General features: G+C 49.0%; 1 protein-coding gene across 1 annotated transcript in view; it reads right to left on the bottom strand.

The window, feature by feature from the left end:
- Positions 1-8,473: 8,473 nt before the first annotated feature.
- LOC133354052 (unconventional myosin-IXb-like) overlaps positions 8,474-19,509 on the bottom strand; it is a 72,652-nt gene continuing 61,616 nt past the window's right edge. The window contains 8 exon segments of the mRNA XM_061570599.1: positions 8,474-10,597; positions 12,614-12,726; positions 13,263-13,429; positions 14,349-14,472; positions 14,977-15,108; positions 15,687-15,792; positions 17,999-18,127; positions 18,763-18,994. Of these exon segments, the coding sequence (XP_061426583.1) occupies positions 10,212-10,597; positions 12,614-12,726; positions 13,263-13,429; positions 14,349-14,472; positions 14,977-15,108; positions 15,687-15,792; positions 17,999-18,127; positions 18,763-18,994 (1,389 nt within the window). The 3' untranslated portion in view covers positions 8,474-10,211.

The following is a 19,509-nucleotide window of genomic DNA, read 5'->3' as shown; positions in this document are numbered from 1 at the left end:
TCTGACCACGTGTTGTTCGTCTCCACCCCTATTTAATACCTGGGTCACGTGGTACGTTTCCACCAATCCTGGTTAGCCTCTATGGAATCTTCCAGACTCCACCGTAGGCTCCCGGGACCACGCCCCTGACTCGTCTCCCCATTGGCTGTGGCTAAAGCCAGCATAACTAATCCTCTACTTACAGCTGTCACCTTTCCATTGCGTCAGGGCCACGCCCCTAGGCTTCCCCCAATTGGCTATGGACCAGGACCGGCAGAGCCAATCATCGTGACGAGTTGTGAGCCGTCGACCCGGATATATCCTCACATTACGCATTGGTTCCCATCTTTAAAGGAAGTATGGGAACAACGGAGGAATAGCATTGATGTTTCACACCTTGAAACTCTGAGAAAGGATCATAGAAAGGAGACTGAAGAAGCTAGTGGATATTGGCGAGAGTCAGTTTGGATTCAGACAGGGAAGGTCATCAATGGATGTGATCTTTGCACAGAGAGGAGTGATAGAGAAGTAGCGGGACCTGCTTATGGTATTCATTGATAAAAAGCGTCTGACAGGGTGACTAGATAGCTCATCTGGTAGTGTATGAGAAGAGGTATTCCTGAGGTATGTCTGGCTGATCCAGGATATGTATGAGGGTATGAAAATGCATGTGCGAAGCAGATAGGGGGTGTTTGAGATATTTTAAGTCAAAGCTGGGGTGAAGCAAGGTTCATACCTGAGCCCCTTCCTGTTCATCCTGGTGCTGGACACACTAACGAGAGATATTCAGAGGGAGCCTCCTGGTGTATGCTGTATGTGGACGATATTGTGCTATAACCAGGACACTCACTCTCACCCTCCATAATCAGTGCACTCAACAATAACCGCCATTTGCCACTAAGTGGCGGTGACATCACCATGGTGCTTATGCCAGGCTAAGTGCACGTTAAGACCACGTGAAGTATCGAACGCCCGCTTGCAGGTCACGGGACAGACCCAGGTGCCAAGGGTTGACTGACTTGGATAACTGGCTGATGCACCACCTGTGCCCCCTACTGTGCCACCTTGCTGCGTTTTAGCCACCCAGCGCTTCACTCCGTTGTTGCTCAAGGGCGACTGCCTCCAAAAGTAGCAGTGTCCTTCACAACCCTCCTCCCACAGAGGCCGATCTTGACACCGCTGGTACCGGTCATTGGCAAGTCCACTCAGCTCCACGTCCTCCTGTACAACATCAGCTCCATCTCTTCTCCAGCCCGTGTCGCATCCGTTTAGCCCCCTCTATCCGGCCGACCAAAACATGTTTAGGTATGCGGTGGCTGGGCATGTGGGCTACATGACCCAGCCAATGCAGCCTCACCGCCAATAACCAGTACACACTCACACTCACCACCAACAAGCAGTGCACGTACCCTCACTAACATTCACTCACACCACATCAATTCACAATTTGTATTCTGCAATACGGGTTTTGGCTCCATTTTATTTTGTAGTCTAGATAAAAGATACAGTAAGGCCTTTTTTAACAGTATACACTTAAAAAACAGTGTTGATAACACATTTATTATGGTCATTATGTAAGGACATGTTCAAATACCTTTACTCCATTAATATTTTAGGGTAATTAGGGGTGGACTGATTAAACTCCTTCGCAATTCCATGGTAGCGTCATGATTAAAAGTGACAATTTGATCTGAGTGGCTGCAGGCTTTCACGTTATAGCCAATAACACACACACGCACGGACCAAAAAAATAACGTCAATTACAATTACGCACGACACTCGCTGCAAGCATCGCGAGCTTCAGAATGTACTCATCAAAGTGTTCTTTCCAAGGGCAGCAGGTCCAAGGCACAATCCTCTCCTCAATGTTTGCTGCCTTCCGTTGCTCTCTTCACCTGTCCGCAGGTCTCTCCACCCAGTGCGACATCAAGCGGTGCCCATTCTTTTCCTTTTGGTCTTTTCCAAGAATACCAAAAAAATCCCTCGGCTCATTTCCTCTCAACCACCACCTGCCCCCATCACTCCCACCTACCCATTCTAGATTGTCTTAATCTTCCCAATCTATCGAACGAGTCGTCCCATGTTCTTCTCTCGCCTGACGCAGGACTTCTTCCACGTTGATTTCTTCCACGTTGATTTCTTTCTGCCCATACGCAAAGTGCTTGGCACAAATGAACTGCAATACCTTGCCGCTCTCGTCAAGGAGCGTAAATCATCACGCAAACTCCGGTCATCCTCGCAGCGGGGGCTTTTGGCTAACCATGGAACAAAGGCGGTGGTCACCACCCTGCGCGCTTTCAGACGCGCTTCTGTGGCCGTCTGGAACGCTCTTCCTTCCGATATTAGGAAGCCACTAGAGCTATGCACTTTTAAATAATCTAAATTTTAAAACTAATTTATTTTGAACTGTTTTTTTCGTGTTTGTCCTTCCCCTGCATCTCTGATTAATACGAATGGCTACATACGGTGTGAAAGAAGTTCAACATACGTACATAGTTGAAAAACCCTCCTCTGAAACCACGTAAAAAATTGGCAATCTCTTAAAAATCCATATTAATAAAGTGAAGCATCTTTCCACCCCTAATAATAACAACACCAAAACAACGCAATTACCATCCACGTTCGAAATATCACTACTGTACAGGGTAGCACATCCTTACATCTAAATCAAATAACATACAAATTGCTAAAAACTATCGATAAAAAAAGGACTCATAAGACTGTGCAAATAAAAAAATATTACTAAATCCTTTTACCCTGAAATGCATTGCTGCGTCATGTTATTTATATCGTAAATGATTTTCATATAGCACATATTACATACCATAGCACAAATTACGTATCAAATATTCAGCAACATACGCAAGCACATCACCTGCTTTGTTTCAGTGTTTGACCCAAATATATATTTCGTGACGAAAAATAAAAAAAATCCCTGCCATAAGCTAACAAGATGCCTCAAGACAACATGTTATACCATGTTGCTGTACTGCGCTGAACAGACCCCTACCGCCTTCATGGAGAGGTTAAGTCTAGAACCACCAATGACCCCAGCGGGAATTCATATTCCAAACGCTGCTGATGAGACTCAAGGAAGTTGAAACCAGCCTCGGGGTTTGCCCGATTAAACAAATTCTGTCAGCATAGGGCCCAGAATACATGCGTAGTCCGATGGAACTACGTGTAATATTAATGCGTAACAGGAAATAATTGTAAAGCGTCGTGGTGAAGGTTTATAACATACATAACATCTACTTTCCCGATTTGTCGCTCCTCATAATATAAAAAAGTAGATTCATTACACAAGCCATCAAACATTTACGTCGGTTTAACACGGAGCAGGCTTTTGCGACAAACATCCATAACAGCTTTGTTTTTTGGGTGACATCGTGTAAATATGAATGTGTCGTTAAATCCACCACCACCCGACTCAGCCAATGAGTAAGGTTTGTCACGTAAACAGAACATGGCAATTCGTTACTGGTACAGCACGCCGGTGTGTTGGGAGAGTAAATCCGCAAAATTTACATTCTCCACAATGGTGACATGAACCAGCTTCGGCTACGATAACATCTCGTGCATTACGTATCAACTCGTTTCGCATCTGTTCAAGCAAGCCTGCCCTGCTGATGGGACACTGAATGTCAAAACCAGTCCAGAGTTTGCCTGGTGTTGAACCACATGCTGCTAAAATAACGTACTCCAGGAAGGCCGTGCGCCTAACACAGCATGTGTCAACAACAACAAAAAAACACCCGATTTATATTTTACGTGGAGAGACAGACATACGGGAAAGTGGCACTGGTTTTTGTTACATTCACTGCAAAGAAGCTTAATGGCATACGGCCTATTTGTGGTGGTGCAAGAGGTCATGTTTATTAATTCCAAAACTGTACACCGACCTTAACATCCCGACTGAAATCTTGAGCAAGAAATATGAAATAATAGCACATTACAAAAATAAAACGCAGGTTTGATTTGTGAATGTTATTTTTTTTACTGTAAATGGAAACAACCTAGGAAAGCTAGTCATTTAACGCAGCGTCTCAAGCCTTTCAAACTAAAAAAAACATACAGCATTCTTTGGGTCTTTCGGTAAAGTCACGTAGATAGGTTCAAAGAAAATAACAAAAAAATTACAAAAAGCTACGACGTTTTGATCGCAACACAAGCGTGATGAACGCTTGTGTTGCGATCGAAATGTCGTAGAATTTTGTTATTTTCTTTGAACATATCTACGTGACTTTACCGAAAGACCCAAAGAATATGAATTCCTGCAGTCACGAAAGCTTTAAGTCAAGATGTAAATATACAGTGTTTGAGAGGTGGTGTTGGTGGATCACACTGAGATCATGTGCAGTGTCAGACTTCCAGTCAGATGGGCCATGGCACTTCCAGATGGTGGCAGTATAGCAAATAGGTTTCTGATCTCACCTGCACAGTGGACAAGCTTACCTGAAGAGAGAAGTTTGAATTTAAGATTAATTTTTCGGGGGAAATAAGATTTTCAAATTCTGTGGCTCAATTTTGGAATTTATTTTATATGTTTAACATTTGAATGTTCCCCCTGGGCACAATTGAAAACGGGATATTCCAACTAAAATGATGATCCTGGAAAAAAATATTCTATTACATTTTTTTACATAAAATAATAACCTCATTATTTAAGAAATAAATGAAATGTTACACGTTAATGACATTGACATTTTCAACGTCAATTCCCATCGTTAGACAAATAATTTCCACGTAAACATTTTGATATATATATTTTAAATAATTTAGGCAGACGCGGCCTCGCATGCTGTGATACTGACGCCAAGCGACGACACTTTTGCCGTGAAAATAACCGACACGGCGTCGTAAACGTGGAAGTGATGTCACATTTTCAGAAATCAAATCGGAATATGTTTTGTTTTGTTTTTGGATCATCCAAAATAGTTGCATCTGCACACCGATTTTAAGCTTTTTCCACATTCATACGAAACTCGGGAACACATCCCCAAACGTGCGCGGAGGGGGGAGGTTATTCTAAAAAAAAACTCTCCCCAAACTGCACTTAAGACTTGAGATGCAAATGAGCAAAAAACAAAAGTAACGGAGAATGACGTTGCCGAAGGCCAAAATAAACCGTCGAAGGGGTACCGCTTGAAAACAGCAGCATCCGTAGCTAGAGGCCATAATTGAAGGAATTTTTTAATCAAAAACGACGAAATGGTTCAGTCTTACATACTCATGCCAGTCATACCTGTCCATGGGGCAAGGGGGGGGGGGGGACGGTGGGTTGCACGGGGCCCGGGGACAATCACACCGTGTTAACCCCCCCCTCCCGCCTTCAAACGAAACCATAAGCATTACATCCGACAGCGTAACATTGAAAAGCTGAACACCCCCCCCCCCCACGCACGGGGCCATGAACCACGGGGGGGGGGGGGGGGGGAACGGCTCCACTGCCAGCGACGACAAATACGGATCAGGGGAAAACATGGGGACACTGGGCAAAGAAGATGGAACAAAACGTAAAAATGGTGCAGCATTTAAGAACGGCGGTGAGCTTTGGGCAAGACTACAATGGCGAGAGACGGGACAATGGCCGGTAGATGTGGAGCGATGCTGGCGGCGAGGTTGGCGAACGACGAGAATGCGTCCGAAGGTGTGTGAGATGAATCGCAAAATCTCAAGGCAGCATTCTTTGTTACTATAAATAAAGTCTTCGGACCAAAATGACCCCTGTAATGTCATATTTGTTAAACTGTCAGAACCTGTTCTTATGATGGTATAATAACCGGTATTGACAACGAAATAGACACGTTGCTGGTGAACAATAATTGTGGAAGGCCAAGATGCTCATTTACAATGTGTTTTCAGGTTGTACCACACGTTGTTGTTTGGCAAAAATGCCCGACAGTTTTGCTCCATTCGCTGGAAATGTCTTCAGGACATTGTGCCGAACAACACCCGACACACCGGGAGAAAGCTACACAGCACAAACACGAAAACCTACAGAGAATTGCTTTCTTATGGCTATTGAGGACGATCGGCAATAGATTTAATTACCCAGAACTGAACTCAAAGCAACTGGACACAAATACCAACTTCTGGCCATTTGGTAGAGGGTGCACACAGAGCATGATTAGGAAAGACATGGCAGAATTGGGATAAAGCAACTTGGAAGCTGGGAACATAACGTGGCAGGAAAGCGATGTGATCAGGGAGAGGAGGTTGCAATGGGTGGGATGAGTGTGCAGGAGGGTGGAAACTAAACTATGAAACTAAATTATTTTTTATTTTATCAGGTAAGGGCCACAGAGCTATGTAGCTCTTTGCAGAAGCGACCTGACCACAAATGATAGCTCAGCGAAGTCGCTTAATTGCGTGGAAATTTATAGCCGAAAAATACTCTTAAAACGAACATTGATTCTAAATGTGGAGGTAAGAACCGAAAGACGTGGATACAAATCCACGCGACCACGGAGAGAACACGCAAACTCCAAATATACAGCAGGCGTCAAGGGTCGGGATCGAACCTCCTGCCGGAGTGTCTCTCATTCCATCGATGCCCGTCGCCGGTGGTGGAGGTTACGTTCCTGAAAAGAGCTGCGGTCGGTAAAATCCGCGATCCGCAAGACGGGAAAACTATGTTTTTGTTCACGATGCAACACACCCCACTCCTTGCGTTTTATGTTATCCTACGGCAACCCAAACTGTGATAAAAAACAAGAATTTTGAATGTAAAATAGAATTAATATGTTCTAGTGTTCAGTATTACATGCAAGAAAAATGTATGATTTTTTTCATGTAGTGTACAGTACTGTATGCGTATCCGCGTAGGGTACTGAACACGACACGAAGAAAAATAATCGCGCTGCTGAACCTGGCCGCCTCCTCCTCACTGGAGGCTGGGAACGCCGCGTGGCCTGGGACCCGTGATGGGCTGCTTGGGAGACGAGATAGGAGGCGAGATAGAGGCACCGCGCGTGTTCTTCTGCGGAAGAATCGTCGAGAGCAGTGCAGTTACACTGCGTGCAGGAATCTCGCGGTCACCCGCGAACAGTTGAACCACGGTGGCGCGATCGGAGAACCGTCGCACCTTAAAAAATACCGCGCAAAAACCACGATAGCTACAAAACCCGCGAGGGATGGGTTTGTCGTAAGTTATAATTCTCACAACTCGAGGCTTTTCCCCTCTTTCGAGAGGAGACGTTTGCAATAAATTAACCGAGGCACACGACTGCTCGAGACTCCACTCAGAAAGTAAAACCAAAACAGACGTCGTTTTGAGGGGGGGTGGGGTCACATTTGTTATATTTGGCAACTTTTACCTGCAGGCTATCAGCGTCGTTGTGAGGTGGAGAATCCATTTGCTGCTCTTGCAGAGCAGCGCATCACCCACGACGGTTCACGGAAGCAGATATTGATGGCATTTTTTAAATCGCTGTTTCGGTAACAAATTGAACCACCCGTTTTGTCAGCTGGTTTAGAGACCAGTGCCGAGATGGCCAAGGTTGAGAATCCAGGCGGCCGCCCATGATTAAACCGGGTGTCTCAAGCGTAGCGAGTTGGTGGTCTCAGTCCAGTCACCATTGACTGCACGTACAATTTAATATCACATTTAATTTGATTCTGCGCTTGTTTTTTTTTTTAACTCCAGCTCTGAGAATTGCGACGAACATTGCTTTTGAATGCACAGCAGGTTTGGCAAGTGCTGCCCTCTCTATGGTGTGAACGAGAGGTCACGTGAAGGGATCTCAGAGATGGCTCTGCGATATCTGCCTCCGTGGGCCGTTCTCCAACAGAGGTCTGCACCGTTCTGAGAGAGAGCCGGATGGATTCGTCGCAAATAGCGCAAGCAGGATAAAAGTAAAGAAAAATATTTTGTATTCATAATAAACCAAATAGCTTACTGTGTTACATCTAATATGGAAAGAGCTAGGGTGGATACCCTCATTTCAGGAACAGCAATTTCTCTCGGAACACTGGGACATGAAAAAAAAGTCGGCATTTTGAAGCCAGAAATGTAATTCCCTGCCGCACACTTTAAAGGTAACAATTGCAGCTCAGATGAACGGTCACAAACACGGCGGGAAGCGACAGTGCTCAAGATCACACACACACAATTCTCTCATACTAAAATCTCTGTTCAGGTTATAATTATATTAAATTTTTTTAAACGTTTAACCACTAAATTGAGCTATTATCAGAGTCGTGTCACAAGCTGAAGAAACGTTCTTGCGGAACTCCCACGTCAGGTCAGGGAAGGGGACCCTGAAAGATGACACCAGGGGGCCGCTTCAATAGGAGGCTCTTCGATAGGAGCCACTTTGATAGGAGCCATTTCGATAGGAGCCACAAGTGGAGCCTCTTTCGCGCAACACAATACGGCAACAGTTCAGCGCTGTAAAAATGTGTTTGCCCTGTTGGCAATCGCCCGATAAATAAAAAAAACACGTGAGCCCCCCGTGGAGCTGTGCTTGGCTGAATCAAGTGAGCGACTGCATTACATGAAGGCATTTTTAGTGCAGCGTTTTGCAGCCCGCATTAGACTGTCCCGCGCGCCGTCCCTTGCGCACGTGAACACGTTCTAAAAGCTGCGATGTTTAATCACGCGAGCGCGGGCAATCCGCACGGGAGGATTTAAAACTTCGAGCGGACGCATCGGAGGATCTGAACTGCACCGCTGAGATAGAAATAAAGGCTTGTTAAATTCAGCCTGAAATAAAACAATACAAATAAAAGTTCCATTTCACCCTTGCAGCAGAAACACCCAGCATGAGGTTAGTTTCTCTGCCATTCAGAGAATGACCCTGGTCATGGAGATGCGGAATTTTCAACTCTGCTTCAGAGCACGAGAAACACGCTGCCTTCCGCAAGTTGACCGTTTGCATCCAGGTGTCCCAACGGATTTCAAAGCGCAGTTTTTGCAGCTCTGCACGGCGACGTAAAGCTTTTTAGGCCCTTGCGTGAAAAGCAAATCGCACTTTAAGCTTCTGCAGACTAATTTACGAAGGGGGTATTGCCTGCTGATTTTGGGTAGAATACAGAAAATGGCCCATAGCACCGCCAGCTTCAGTCCAAGTGTTCCAGTTGATTTCAACGCCCATTCGCAGTACAGCGCGCAAAACAAAAACTTTGGGATTAACTTTCCACCATTCGCCTCGGAGCAGCCAGGAGCATGCTGATGCTGCGGGACTCTTCCTTCTGCCAAGACCGTATGCACCCAGGTTTTCCAATGGACAGCATTTGCAGCACCGCTCGGCAAACCGATGCGATTGAGCACGCACCGTGCTTTGGCCTCGCGACAGTTTGTCCACGGTTGCACTTTGACATTGTGCAACGAGACACCCTTCCTTCTGAAAGGTGTAGTCTGCGTGTAACACGTTTGCAGCACTGGGCAGCGAAAGCTCATTGGGGTCTGAACAAGAATATCACGTTAACATTACCTGCGAGTCTCCCACCCGCTCTGATGAAGATGCAGCTGCCTCAGGTGGGGAAAAGCAACACTTCCTTCCTGAACCCCAGACCCCGCTTGTATCCACGCGTTGTTGAAGGATTTCAAAACCCTTTTTGCAGAACGGTACAGCAACTCTACAACAGAGACAATGGGGACAGCCTAGGGAGATAGGCACGACCCCGGGGCTTTTCCTACAAATGAGACCACTTGCATACAGGTGTTCCGATAGATTTAAATACTCAAGTGCAGCAATGGTGGAGCGGGAAAAAAAGCAAAAGCGAGTGCTGTGGGTTTCAATGACCATCTTCTCTGTTTGATCTTCAGAAAAGTTGCTGTTGCTTGTATCCTGGTGGTGGGGTTCAAGACCCATTTGCAGCACAACAAAGCAAAAACAAACGAGAAGTGCCGTGGGTTCTAACAAGCGTGTCCCGACAAGACGCTGCACGTGGTTGACGGGGTGACAACAATCAGTGAAAACTTCTTCCTTCTGCAAACAGCAACCGCTTGCATCCAAACTTCCAAGACCTCAAAAAGAGTCATTCCAAGACCTCTTCGAGCACCGCACAGCAAAACGAAACACGAGCACCGTAGCGGGTCGAAACGAGCGCGGCCCTTTAAACCTTCCAACATCGACGCTGCGCGGTTGAACGGGGAGACACTCTTCCCCCTTCGGCAAAAACCTACTGCTTGGCATCCGCCGAAGCGACGTTCAAACAAGGCGACGGCGTGCGAACGGGCTTCTCCTTCACTTCCTTCGCAGCGTCAACGCTCCACGTTCGTCGCTTCACACTTCTGACGAGTCGTCAATGAAGGGGATGTCCGCCCTCGTCGCGTGGTCAAACGTGGGGTCCGATTGCCGGCGCGCCGATTCTGCTGCCGCCGCCGCCACCGCCCGGGCGACAGGGTCGTCGCGGCGCGTGGGAATGCAGAGCGGCACCGATGCGCGGCACGCCTCGCGGTGACGCTGGAGCCGCGCCGGGAAGGCGGGTGTGAGATCGGCGGCGGCGCCGGCGGTGGCGGCGCCGGCGGTGGCGCCATCATCTGAGCAGCAGGAGTAGAGAGAGGCCTCGGAGCCAAGCGAGCCGCCGGCGGTGGACGCCAGCGCGGGGAGCGGAGCGCCGGAGTAGAGGGAGGTCCACGGGTAGGCGGAGGAGCTCACCAAGTTAGCGCCTGCAACGCACGCAGAAAAAAGTATCCTAAAAGTATCCTCCTCCTTCAAAGGTATCGTAATACAAAAACGCGATAGGAGTGCAGAGTATGCGAAAGGCAAGAACATCACTGACATTTTTTTTATTTTGATAGGAAAGGTCCACTGAGCTATGAGCTTCTTTTCCAGAAGTGACCTGGCCACAAGTGGAGATTTATCGCAGCCAAATACTCGAAACGCCCGTTTCTATCAGGAGAGCGGCGGTTTCCCCCCTTTTGGTGTGTAGGGGGCCCCTCTGGCCCTTAATCAGAATCTTTATTTCATAATCAGATGGAGGAATCTGATGATCGAACCCCGGTGGAGTATCTCTTGGGGTGCGTTTCCCTCCTTTTGGCTGCTACTCCGAGGTCAGGCTCAACCACCGGTCATCGTCCCGCCCGCTAGTGATGTGTCCTGCCCAAGTGCACTTAACCGAATACTCAATATGGAACGTCCTTCAACCCTTTCCCGTTCCGAGACAACTGCAAGTGGAAAGGTGGTTTGTCCCGTTCACCTCTGAATCTCATGACGTGTAAGTGGTTCAGCGTTGTTATTTTTCTTTTAGGAGAGGCATAGCGCCACTGTTTTTAAAGATGTTGCGCTCACCGTAGAAAACCGTAGCGACACGACCGCACTCTATGAGAGCCAGCGCCAAACTGTGCCACACGCCCTCCCGCACGGCTTTGTGGGAGCCTCGGTTATGTCGTCCGACCCGAAGACGTACCGCTAAAGTTACTATTTTCAGTTTTTCCTCCGATTCTGTTTTCCGATGACGTAACACAGTATGCCATTTGAACGGGAAGGGGTTAATGGCCACTATCCAAGCTTAAAAAAAAATACCAAACCGTTCTGGGGTCAAGTAGCCATTAATATTTGGACGGAGGGCACCTCTGTGGCTGCGCCAGTTAAATCCCTTCGCATCTGTCCACCCAGCAATATCAATGAGTACACCACACAGTGAAGTCAACTTGAAGGTCTAGTGTAGTGGGGTAAAGTATGGGTTTCTCCCAGCTCTTCAAAATCATCTGGCCAGATGTGTGATATTTTTCCGAGGTACACCCTGCTCTTTAAACATTCTCGCATAAAACGTCAGCGCACCCAACCATCTATTTTACGTAGATTAATATAGCGCCTTTTCAACAATGATAAATTGAACATCAGATGATCGTGGTTGAGATGAAGAGTGGGGTTGTTATTAAAAGTGGTAGTGGTGTAGTTATGGTGACCGGACAGGCGGGATAGGTTAAGGAGGGGTAGTGATCGGGGTTGGGATAGCGATGAGGGCTGGGGAAGCGATAGGGGTTGGGGTAGCGATAGGGGTAGTGGTTGGGCTAGACCTGGTCGTAGCTGGGGCATGGGGGCAGGGAGTAGAAGTTGCAGGATGATGGGCTAGGAGAGAAGAGATGGGGTTGTTTTAAGGGCGGAATGGAAGCAGGTTTAGAGTAGCAAGAGATGAAGATGAAGCAAGATGTGGGGAAAAACCATGGAGAGATTTGTAGATGAGAGTGATACATTTAAATAGACAGTCATTAAATTTCGATTTAAAGCTTTCGTGACTGCAGGGATTCATCTTCTTGGTTCTTTCGGTAAAGTCACGTAGAAGGGAAGTAATAAAATAATAAAAATAAAACATAATAAAATAATTCTCACGACGTTTCGGCCACAACACAAGTAGCCATCCTCAGGTGAAGACAGGTCTGTCGAGGCTACTTGTGTTGTAGCCGAAACGTCGTGAGAATTATTTTATTATGTTTTATTTTTATTATTTTATTACTTCCCTTCAACGTGACTTTACCGAAAGAACCAAGAAGATAGACAGTAATTGTAGACAGGGGGAGCTTGTGGAGTTGGGAAAGAAACGCAGAAGTGTGGGAATTGTGGGGTGGGGAGGAGGTTAAACATCATCTGGTATCTGACAGAGTCAAGGCGTAGGCCGGATAGGAGCCCGTCCGCACAACCCGTGGCATCCTCGCGTGCGCGCGCGTGCATCACGATCTGACCCTGCAGGATGTTTTCGGCGCTGTCGGCCGTGCCCAGGGACGCGCCGGAGTCCAGCGTCTCCTCGTCGGATCCGCAGGGCTCCAGGGCGAGCATCCCGTACGAGAGCTCCTCCCTGCGGACACAAAACACGTTCTTGATCCTCTTCTTCTTTCCACTGCACGACCGAGGCCGTTCCCGACACAAATTCTGGCGCGGCTCAGGTTTTTCACCACCCACCACCCCCCCCAATGCGCACGACCCCCTGGGGACCCGAGCCGCTGACGTCACACGCAAAGAACGAGTCGCTTCGCAGAGCGGATCGACGCGGCGGACACCGCGTTTGACTCGTACCGACTGATGTCGCAAAAGAGCAATGAAAGGGCTGTTACAGCGCCCCACCCCTGGGCCCCCCCCGCCCCTGCCAGCGTTCATATTTTCACGTGAGGCTGTCGTTGGGTCGGCACGGCGAATAGCCGTCGGGAAGCCACCCATGCCGCGAGAGCGCCTGCTTGTGCGGGCCAGCGAAGACGGACAAATCTCTCTGCTACCAACCAGGTCCATTCCCCGAAATGACCATTTATTTTCATCTTTAAGGTATGCGGTGAATGAAAAGGGGGCCGAGACGGTTAATGAGAGTGATGATGTTTTTTTGTGAGTGCGTTCACGAACCGTTCCTCCTGAATGGACTGCAGCTGCTCGCGTAAGATGCGCTCCTCGTCCCGGATGGCTGTGACGTCTTGATCGAACAGGGTCGAAATATCCTCCGTGGGGGTCAAACCTTCAACCCTGCCACCCGTGCCCTCATCCTCCGCAGCCGGCTTACCCTTGACGCTCTCCTGGATTGACATTGAAAGCCACAAAGCATCCGATAAATACATCCTATTACAGGAAGCCACCGAACCTATTCACTTTTAAATCTAGATTGAAAACTAATTTCTTCAGAAATGTTTTTTTTTTGTGTTTAGTATATCGTCCTTCCCCCGCGCACCTCCGATGAGCATGGTTGGCTACGTACTGTGGGAAAGAAGTTTAACATACGGACATACACAAATGAATGAATGAATAAACAAATGCCCAATATTATTCCAGAAAAGCCTCAATCATTCTCAAAACATCGGTCGGATTTTTTTTAATTGCCCTCTTCAGAAGAGCCACGCAGGAAGGATATTTCGCCAGTCTCGTTTTTTATGGAATGCGTGCGTGACGCAGGTAAGGAGAAACTGGAGTAGCCAGGAGGGAAACAAAAACTTCCCCACCGAGCGTACGAGGCAATGGCAATCTAAATCTCAGACCGGACGTGTCGACAACCCCTAAGTTTGGCGTCCTTTCCCCGCACCTGCGATTAGCACGGTTGGCTACATAGGGTGCGAAAGAGGTTCAAGATACACACATGCTGCGCCACCACGTGCTGGACACTTTTGGGATTCTAACGACACGTGCCGAACCGCTGTCGCTGTTGGTGTTGAGCCTCGGTCGCTCCAACCCCGGCACTGTGGCTGCGGCGTGTTTCCCTGCCCTGGCCGCGCTAGTGCTCGATGGGGGCGTGGCTGTACAAAAGTAGGCGTGGCCGTGCAAACGTGGGCGGGGCTGACATCCGACCACGTGGTCCCCCGGTCGAGCCTCCCGGAAAAAAACGTGGTGGGGGCTTTGGCCTCCTAGATACGCATCTGCAAGGCCAGCTCTCATCTTGAAATTGCCGAGCTGTAGCTTGTCCCCTTCATGCAACGCGGCAAATGACTGCGTCAGGTGTCTCACCAGGGACTGCAGGACCAGGAGCAAGCGGTGGGAAGCTGCCTCGTGTGCAGTGTCGAGCGACGCGATGTCGGCGAGGATCGACTGCACGCGGGTCATCTGCTCCCCAATGATGAGCTCCAGGCAGCTGCGCACGCAAGGACAGGTTCGGTTAAGCGGGTGCCTTTGATAGCCAGATTACAAGTACCGTTAAGCGAGCACGTACAACGGACGGGACGGCACACGGAAGAGATGGGGGGCCAGCATCACGGCCCAGCCGCCTTTGTATCCCCAGTGCTGATGTTTTATACACCCCGTATCAGGTACTCATTTGAGGCCGAGTTGACCTAAGGTGGGGACCCAGGACTGGTTCAGATAATCGGTACTGGTATTTGACGCAAGCGGGAGTTGAACTCGGGTAGCCGGGTTTGTAGTGCAGTGCGTTAACCACCTCTCTCCACTACCACGACACTACCGCACACACATATGCATTCACATACACACATGCACGCACGCACACACAAAAATATGCACATGCACAGACTGGCCACTGGGTCGACATACGCGCGTTGCGTTGCGTGCATGCTTGCGTACACGTGCGTGCCTGCGCGTGCGTTGTAAAAACACGGACGGACAAGCAATGGGGACGTACGCGGTGGCGTGCGCGACCTCCCGCATGCCGAGCAGCGGGTCCCTGCCGTCTCTGCCGCGCAGCACGCACGGCGCGAACACGATGGCCAACGCCGACGCCGACATGCGGTTCGTCTCCTCCTGCTGCGCGACCCTGCACAGGAAGACGCAAAACATCGACGGCGCACTCAGGGCCTCCACCGTGTCCAGAGCAGCAGGTAAGCAGGGATTAAAGGTTTGACAGGTAAGATAATACCGGTGGCTTCCTCAGATACCTCCTCCAGTATAAATTAAGATTCTGAAGCGACTGCGATGACCGGCAGATGTGCTCCCCATTATGAGTCAACCTGGTGCTTTTCACGCACACAAACAAATACAAAGATCCCCCAGTATAACATTAACAGACTGTTAGGGCAAGTGCTGTTCACGGTCACCTATGAAGGCCGGAAAGGCACATCAGGGGGTGGGTGGCCAGAACCACGCCCTGCCACCTTTGTCTCCCAAATGTCATTGTTTTTACACATCGCCCCAGGTATATCAATTGAGGTTGAGTTGACCTCGGCGAGGCCCACAACTGGTTCAGATATTCGTCACTGGTGTTGGTGGCCATGAGCGGAAACCGAACTCGGGTCGCCGGGTCCTTAGCGCGGCGCACTAACCACTACACTACCGCTCCCCACACACAAACGTACGTGAAAATACCTGCAAGCTCGCAAGGGGATACCCACTCACCGAACAAGGTGGAAAATGAGCCTCTGCAGGGCGCTGTGGTGAGGCTGTGGGAGTTTATCAATAACCGAGTAGACGCATCGGACCTGCTCTCTCTTGTCCGGGAGCTCTGTATGGCAGAGGGGGCAAGAAAGACAGAGACCCTCAGCGAGATCACGTGACCTTCAACTTCCAACAAACAAGCACAATACACCTTGCTTTTGAACCACAATACCTTGATGATTTTATCAAGGAGCGTGAACCATCACGCAAACTCCAGTCATTCTCGCTGTGGCTGGCCATCCAACAAAGACGGTCACTGCATTATCGCACGCTTTAAGATGCGCTTCTGCGGCCGTCTGGAATGCTCTTCCTTCCGATATTAGGAGACCACTGGAGCTGTGCACTTTTAAACGTAGATTGAAAACTCATTCTTTAGAATAGATTTTTGTGTCATTGCTACAACTCTGTGGGCTCTCATGAAATTGTCTTTTCCGAGACCAAGGTGCTCTGCAAACCTCCTGGCTACCATCAAAGGTTTGTACACGAAGCCATACAAATATACAAACACAGACATAATTTCAACCGTAATGATGGTTACAAACTGAGTAATCATTGGAAAGATGTGATTAACCATGCAAAAAATATTTAACTACACTTATTTGGACCATCTTATTTGACAGACAACTATTACAGGTTACTGATAGACAGCCAGTTTTGTTTTACCAGGTTTAGATTTTCTTTTTTTCACACTTTTGTTATGTAGGCTAGGCGTTAGTCACAAACCGCACCTCTCCATAACAAAGGCTCAGTCTTTTGTTATGCAGTCTATTCTTAGTCTTAAGCCTCACCTTACCATATTAATAAAAAGTGTGCCGTTCCTGGCCCTTCCCCCCTCAACCATTATATATACGGAGTGGTATCTCTTGTAATCTCTCATTTACTTGATACGGCTGTCGTGGCTGTGACGGTTCCACCTGAAGACGGAAGCTTGTGTTGCCTCCGAAACGTCGTGATTTTTATTTTATTTTTACCAACGTGACTTTACCGAAAAAACCTAAGAATATGAATCCTTGCAGTCACGAAAGCTTCAAATCTAGAATTTTGTGTTTAGGTCGTTGCCCTTCCCAGGCACCTCCGATTAGACCGGTTGACTAGGTATGGTGATAAAGAAGTTCAACATAGATACATACATAGAGGAAGAGGGACATCAGGCTCACGTGTGCGCAGTCACGAGGCTGAGCGGTAGAACGTTTGCTGCTCGTCGCAGAAGTTTGCCACCCTGTGTTCTGCTCACCCAGCAAACTAAAATTAAAATAAACTATTTTGTTTTTTACCAGGTAAGGCCCACTGAGTTTCCAGCTCTTTTTAGAAACCTAGTCTACACCAAAGTCCTTTGCACAGAACTGCAACCTGTGAACATTACAACTCTACTCACTGGTGACGTATGTATGTACGCATGTTGAATTTCTTTCGCACCATACATGGCCAACCGTGCTAATCGAAGGTGACGTATACCATTGAGTAACATTACTCAATGGTATGGAGACCGAGAGTAGGTGTGGCGACTTATGCAACAGCTTCTTGATGAAGGCACACATGTGGTCACACCACAAGTAAGTTGTCATGGTTTAATAAAGCAGGCCTGCAGAAACCTGAAATGAATACAAATCATTTCGTGATAATTTAATCCTGGGACTTGATGTTGCTGCTGCGTAGGTGGTTACGGTTCTACTGTACAGCTAGCTCAATAAAGATGCTAGTGATACGTGGAAATTTATAGCAGCAAAATACTCTAAACGCATGTCGGTTATAAATGTGGTGGGAAAAGCCAGAGGATCCAGAGAAAAATCCACGCGACCATGGGGAATGAAACACGCAAACTCCAAATATACAGCAGGTGTCAGGGTTGGGAACTAACGCACGACCTCCTGCATACCAGGCGAGGTAGTTAACATCTAGCCACCGTGGCACCCTAAATCGAAGTCACCACCCCATGAAAAAAAATGACCCCATCTAAACTTCTCTGATACGTGCCACCTAGCCACCTCTATATAAAGAGGTGAAAGTACAGGCCTGCAGTCACTTTCTCTAACCACGCACTGCTGGCTTTACAGGATCGCGAAAGGTGACGGTGGCGGCATCAGTGTCGGATTGGGGAGGCCTTAATCCAGCAGTGGACTGACCGTGGCCGTTAATGATGTTGTTATTAAGTTGTATCGCGTGTTGTTCGGCACGGTGTCCGACGTTTTAGACCCGACGAGCTTTGGCTCCTACTTCCTTTCCAGGTTCTCGATGTGCGAGAGAAACCGAAGCTGGGTTTTTTTTTTTTTTACCGACGGCGCGCAGGAAGTCGTGGTAGTACTCGTAGGTGAACAACGGCTCGGGCAGCTCGCGGAGCCACTGCTTGAGGACGCCCGTCACCACGTGGACTTGGTAGCCTTCCAGGGACGCGCCGTTCACATCTACCACCACCAAAACAACAGCAGCGGTGGCAGCAGCGGCGGTGGTGGCAACAGCAACGGCAAGAGCACAGGCATCAGGTGGCTTTTCGTATATATTCGTGTGTGGCCAGTTAAGTGGCGGCGGGTGTTTCCTGTAAGCGCAGTTAAACCGCTTCCGGTGTGACCAGGGAGTGTGTTGCTGCTTCCGAACATCGATGGGGCCTACGTGACAGCCCACTTCTGTGGGAATGCGGGGAGCAGGAGACCGCGGTACACATCGTCCTCGCCTGTGAAGTGCGTCAGGGTGTGCCGGGCGGACTGGCTACCCTGCAAAATGGCTCTGTGGCGATGTGGGCTGACGTCCACTTAAACATAATTGATTTATATATCTATCTATATATATTCTGTAAATGTATCTGTTGTTTCGACTGTGGGAAGTTGCGTGACATAGCATTCGCTAAATTTTTATTTAAAGCGATTCGCTAAATTAAAAATAAATGGCGGTTCGTGGACAACCAAGTAGGTGGATAGATAGCTAGGCATTTAAGAGGACAGGTGGATGCGTCCACAGATAAGATGGTAGACGGGTAAGTGGGCAGGCAGGTAGATACGCAGATAGGCACGCGGAGGGGGGGAGGGGGGGGAGGTGGTCTCACCGGCCTCCAGCTCGCTGCGAAGGCGACGGGCGCGGTTGGCGGAGCCGGACTTGCGGTAGACGCCCTCGCAGTAGAGGCCCTGCGTCTCCACGTGCCTCACGAGCCGCTCCAGCACCTCGGGCACGGCGCGCGACGGAGACGCGAGCAGCGTCAGCGGCACGCCGAAGTGGCGGCCGCCGTACGAGGCCAGCGTCAGCGGCCGGGCACTGCCGTCCAGAACGTGAGGCTCGTACTGCCGGACGGTGGGGGGGGGGGGAACGGTTAGGCTTACGGGCACGGGGTGGAGGCGCAGCGGCACCGAGTGACACTGGCACGGGGTGGCGCGGGGTTTGCGTTAGAGGTGGGGTTATGCGTGGAGGAGTGTGTGCGTGCGTTTGCTTGCGGGGAGTGGTGGCGCAGCGGTTAGCGCACGCTGCGCTACGAACCCGGCCACCCGAGTTCGATTCCCACTTAACGGTCAATATCAGTGACGAATGTCAACCCGGTCCTGGGCCTCCCCCTAGGTCGACTCAGCCTTAAAATCAGTACCTGTTGCGGTGTGTAAACAACAGCACTGGGTTGACAAAGGCAGGCAGCCGGGCGTGGCCGCACAATGCCTTTATGTGCCTCCCCAGCCTCCATGAGGTGCTCAATACGAGCACTGTGTGAGCGATACACGGGGTTGCGGTGTTGCTCCGATTTCTAGGTCGCTCGACAAACCGCGCTTTGCTTTACGATATTGCCTTTGTCGTTTCCGTGACCGGGGTT

The sequence above is a fragment of the Lethenteron reissneri genome, chromosome 46, assembly GCF_015708825.2.
Source record: "Lethenteron reissneri isolate LAM-NWPU_2019-01 chromosome 46, ASM1570882v1, whole genome shotgun sequence".
Classification (NCBI taxonomy): Eukaryota; Metazoa; Chordata; class Hyperoartia; order Petromyzontiformes; family Petromyzontidae; genus Lethenteron; species Lethenteron reissneri.
This window is presented reverse-complemented; position numbering and strand designations above follow the sequence as displayed.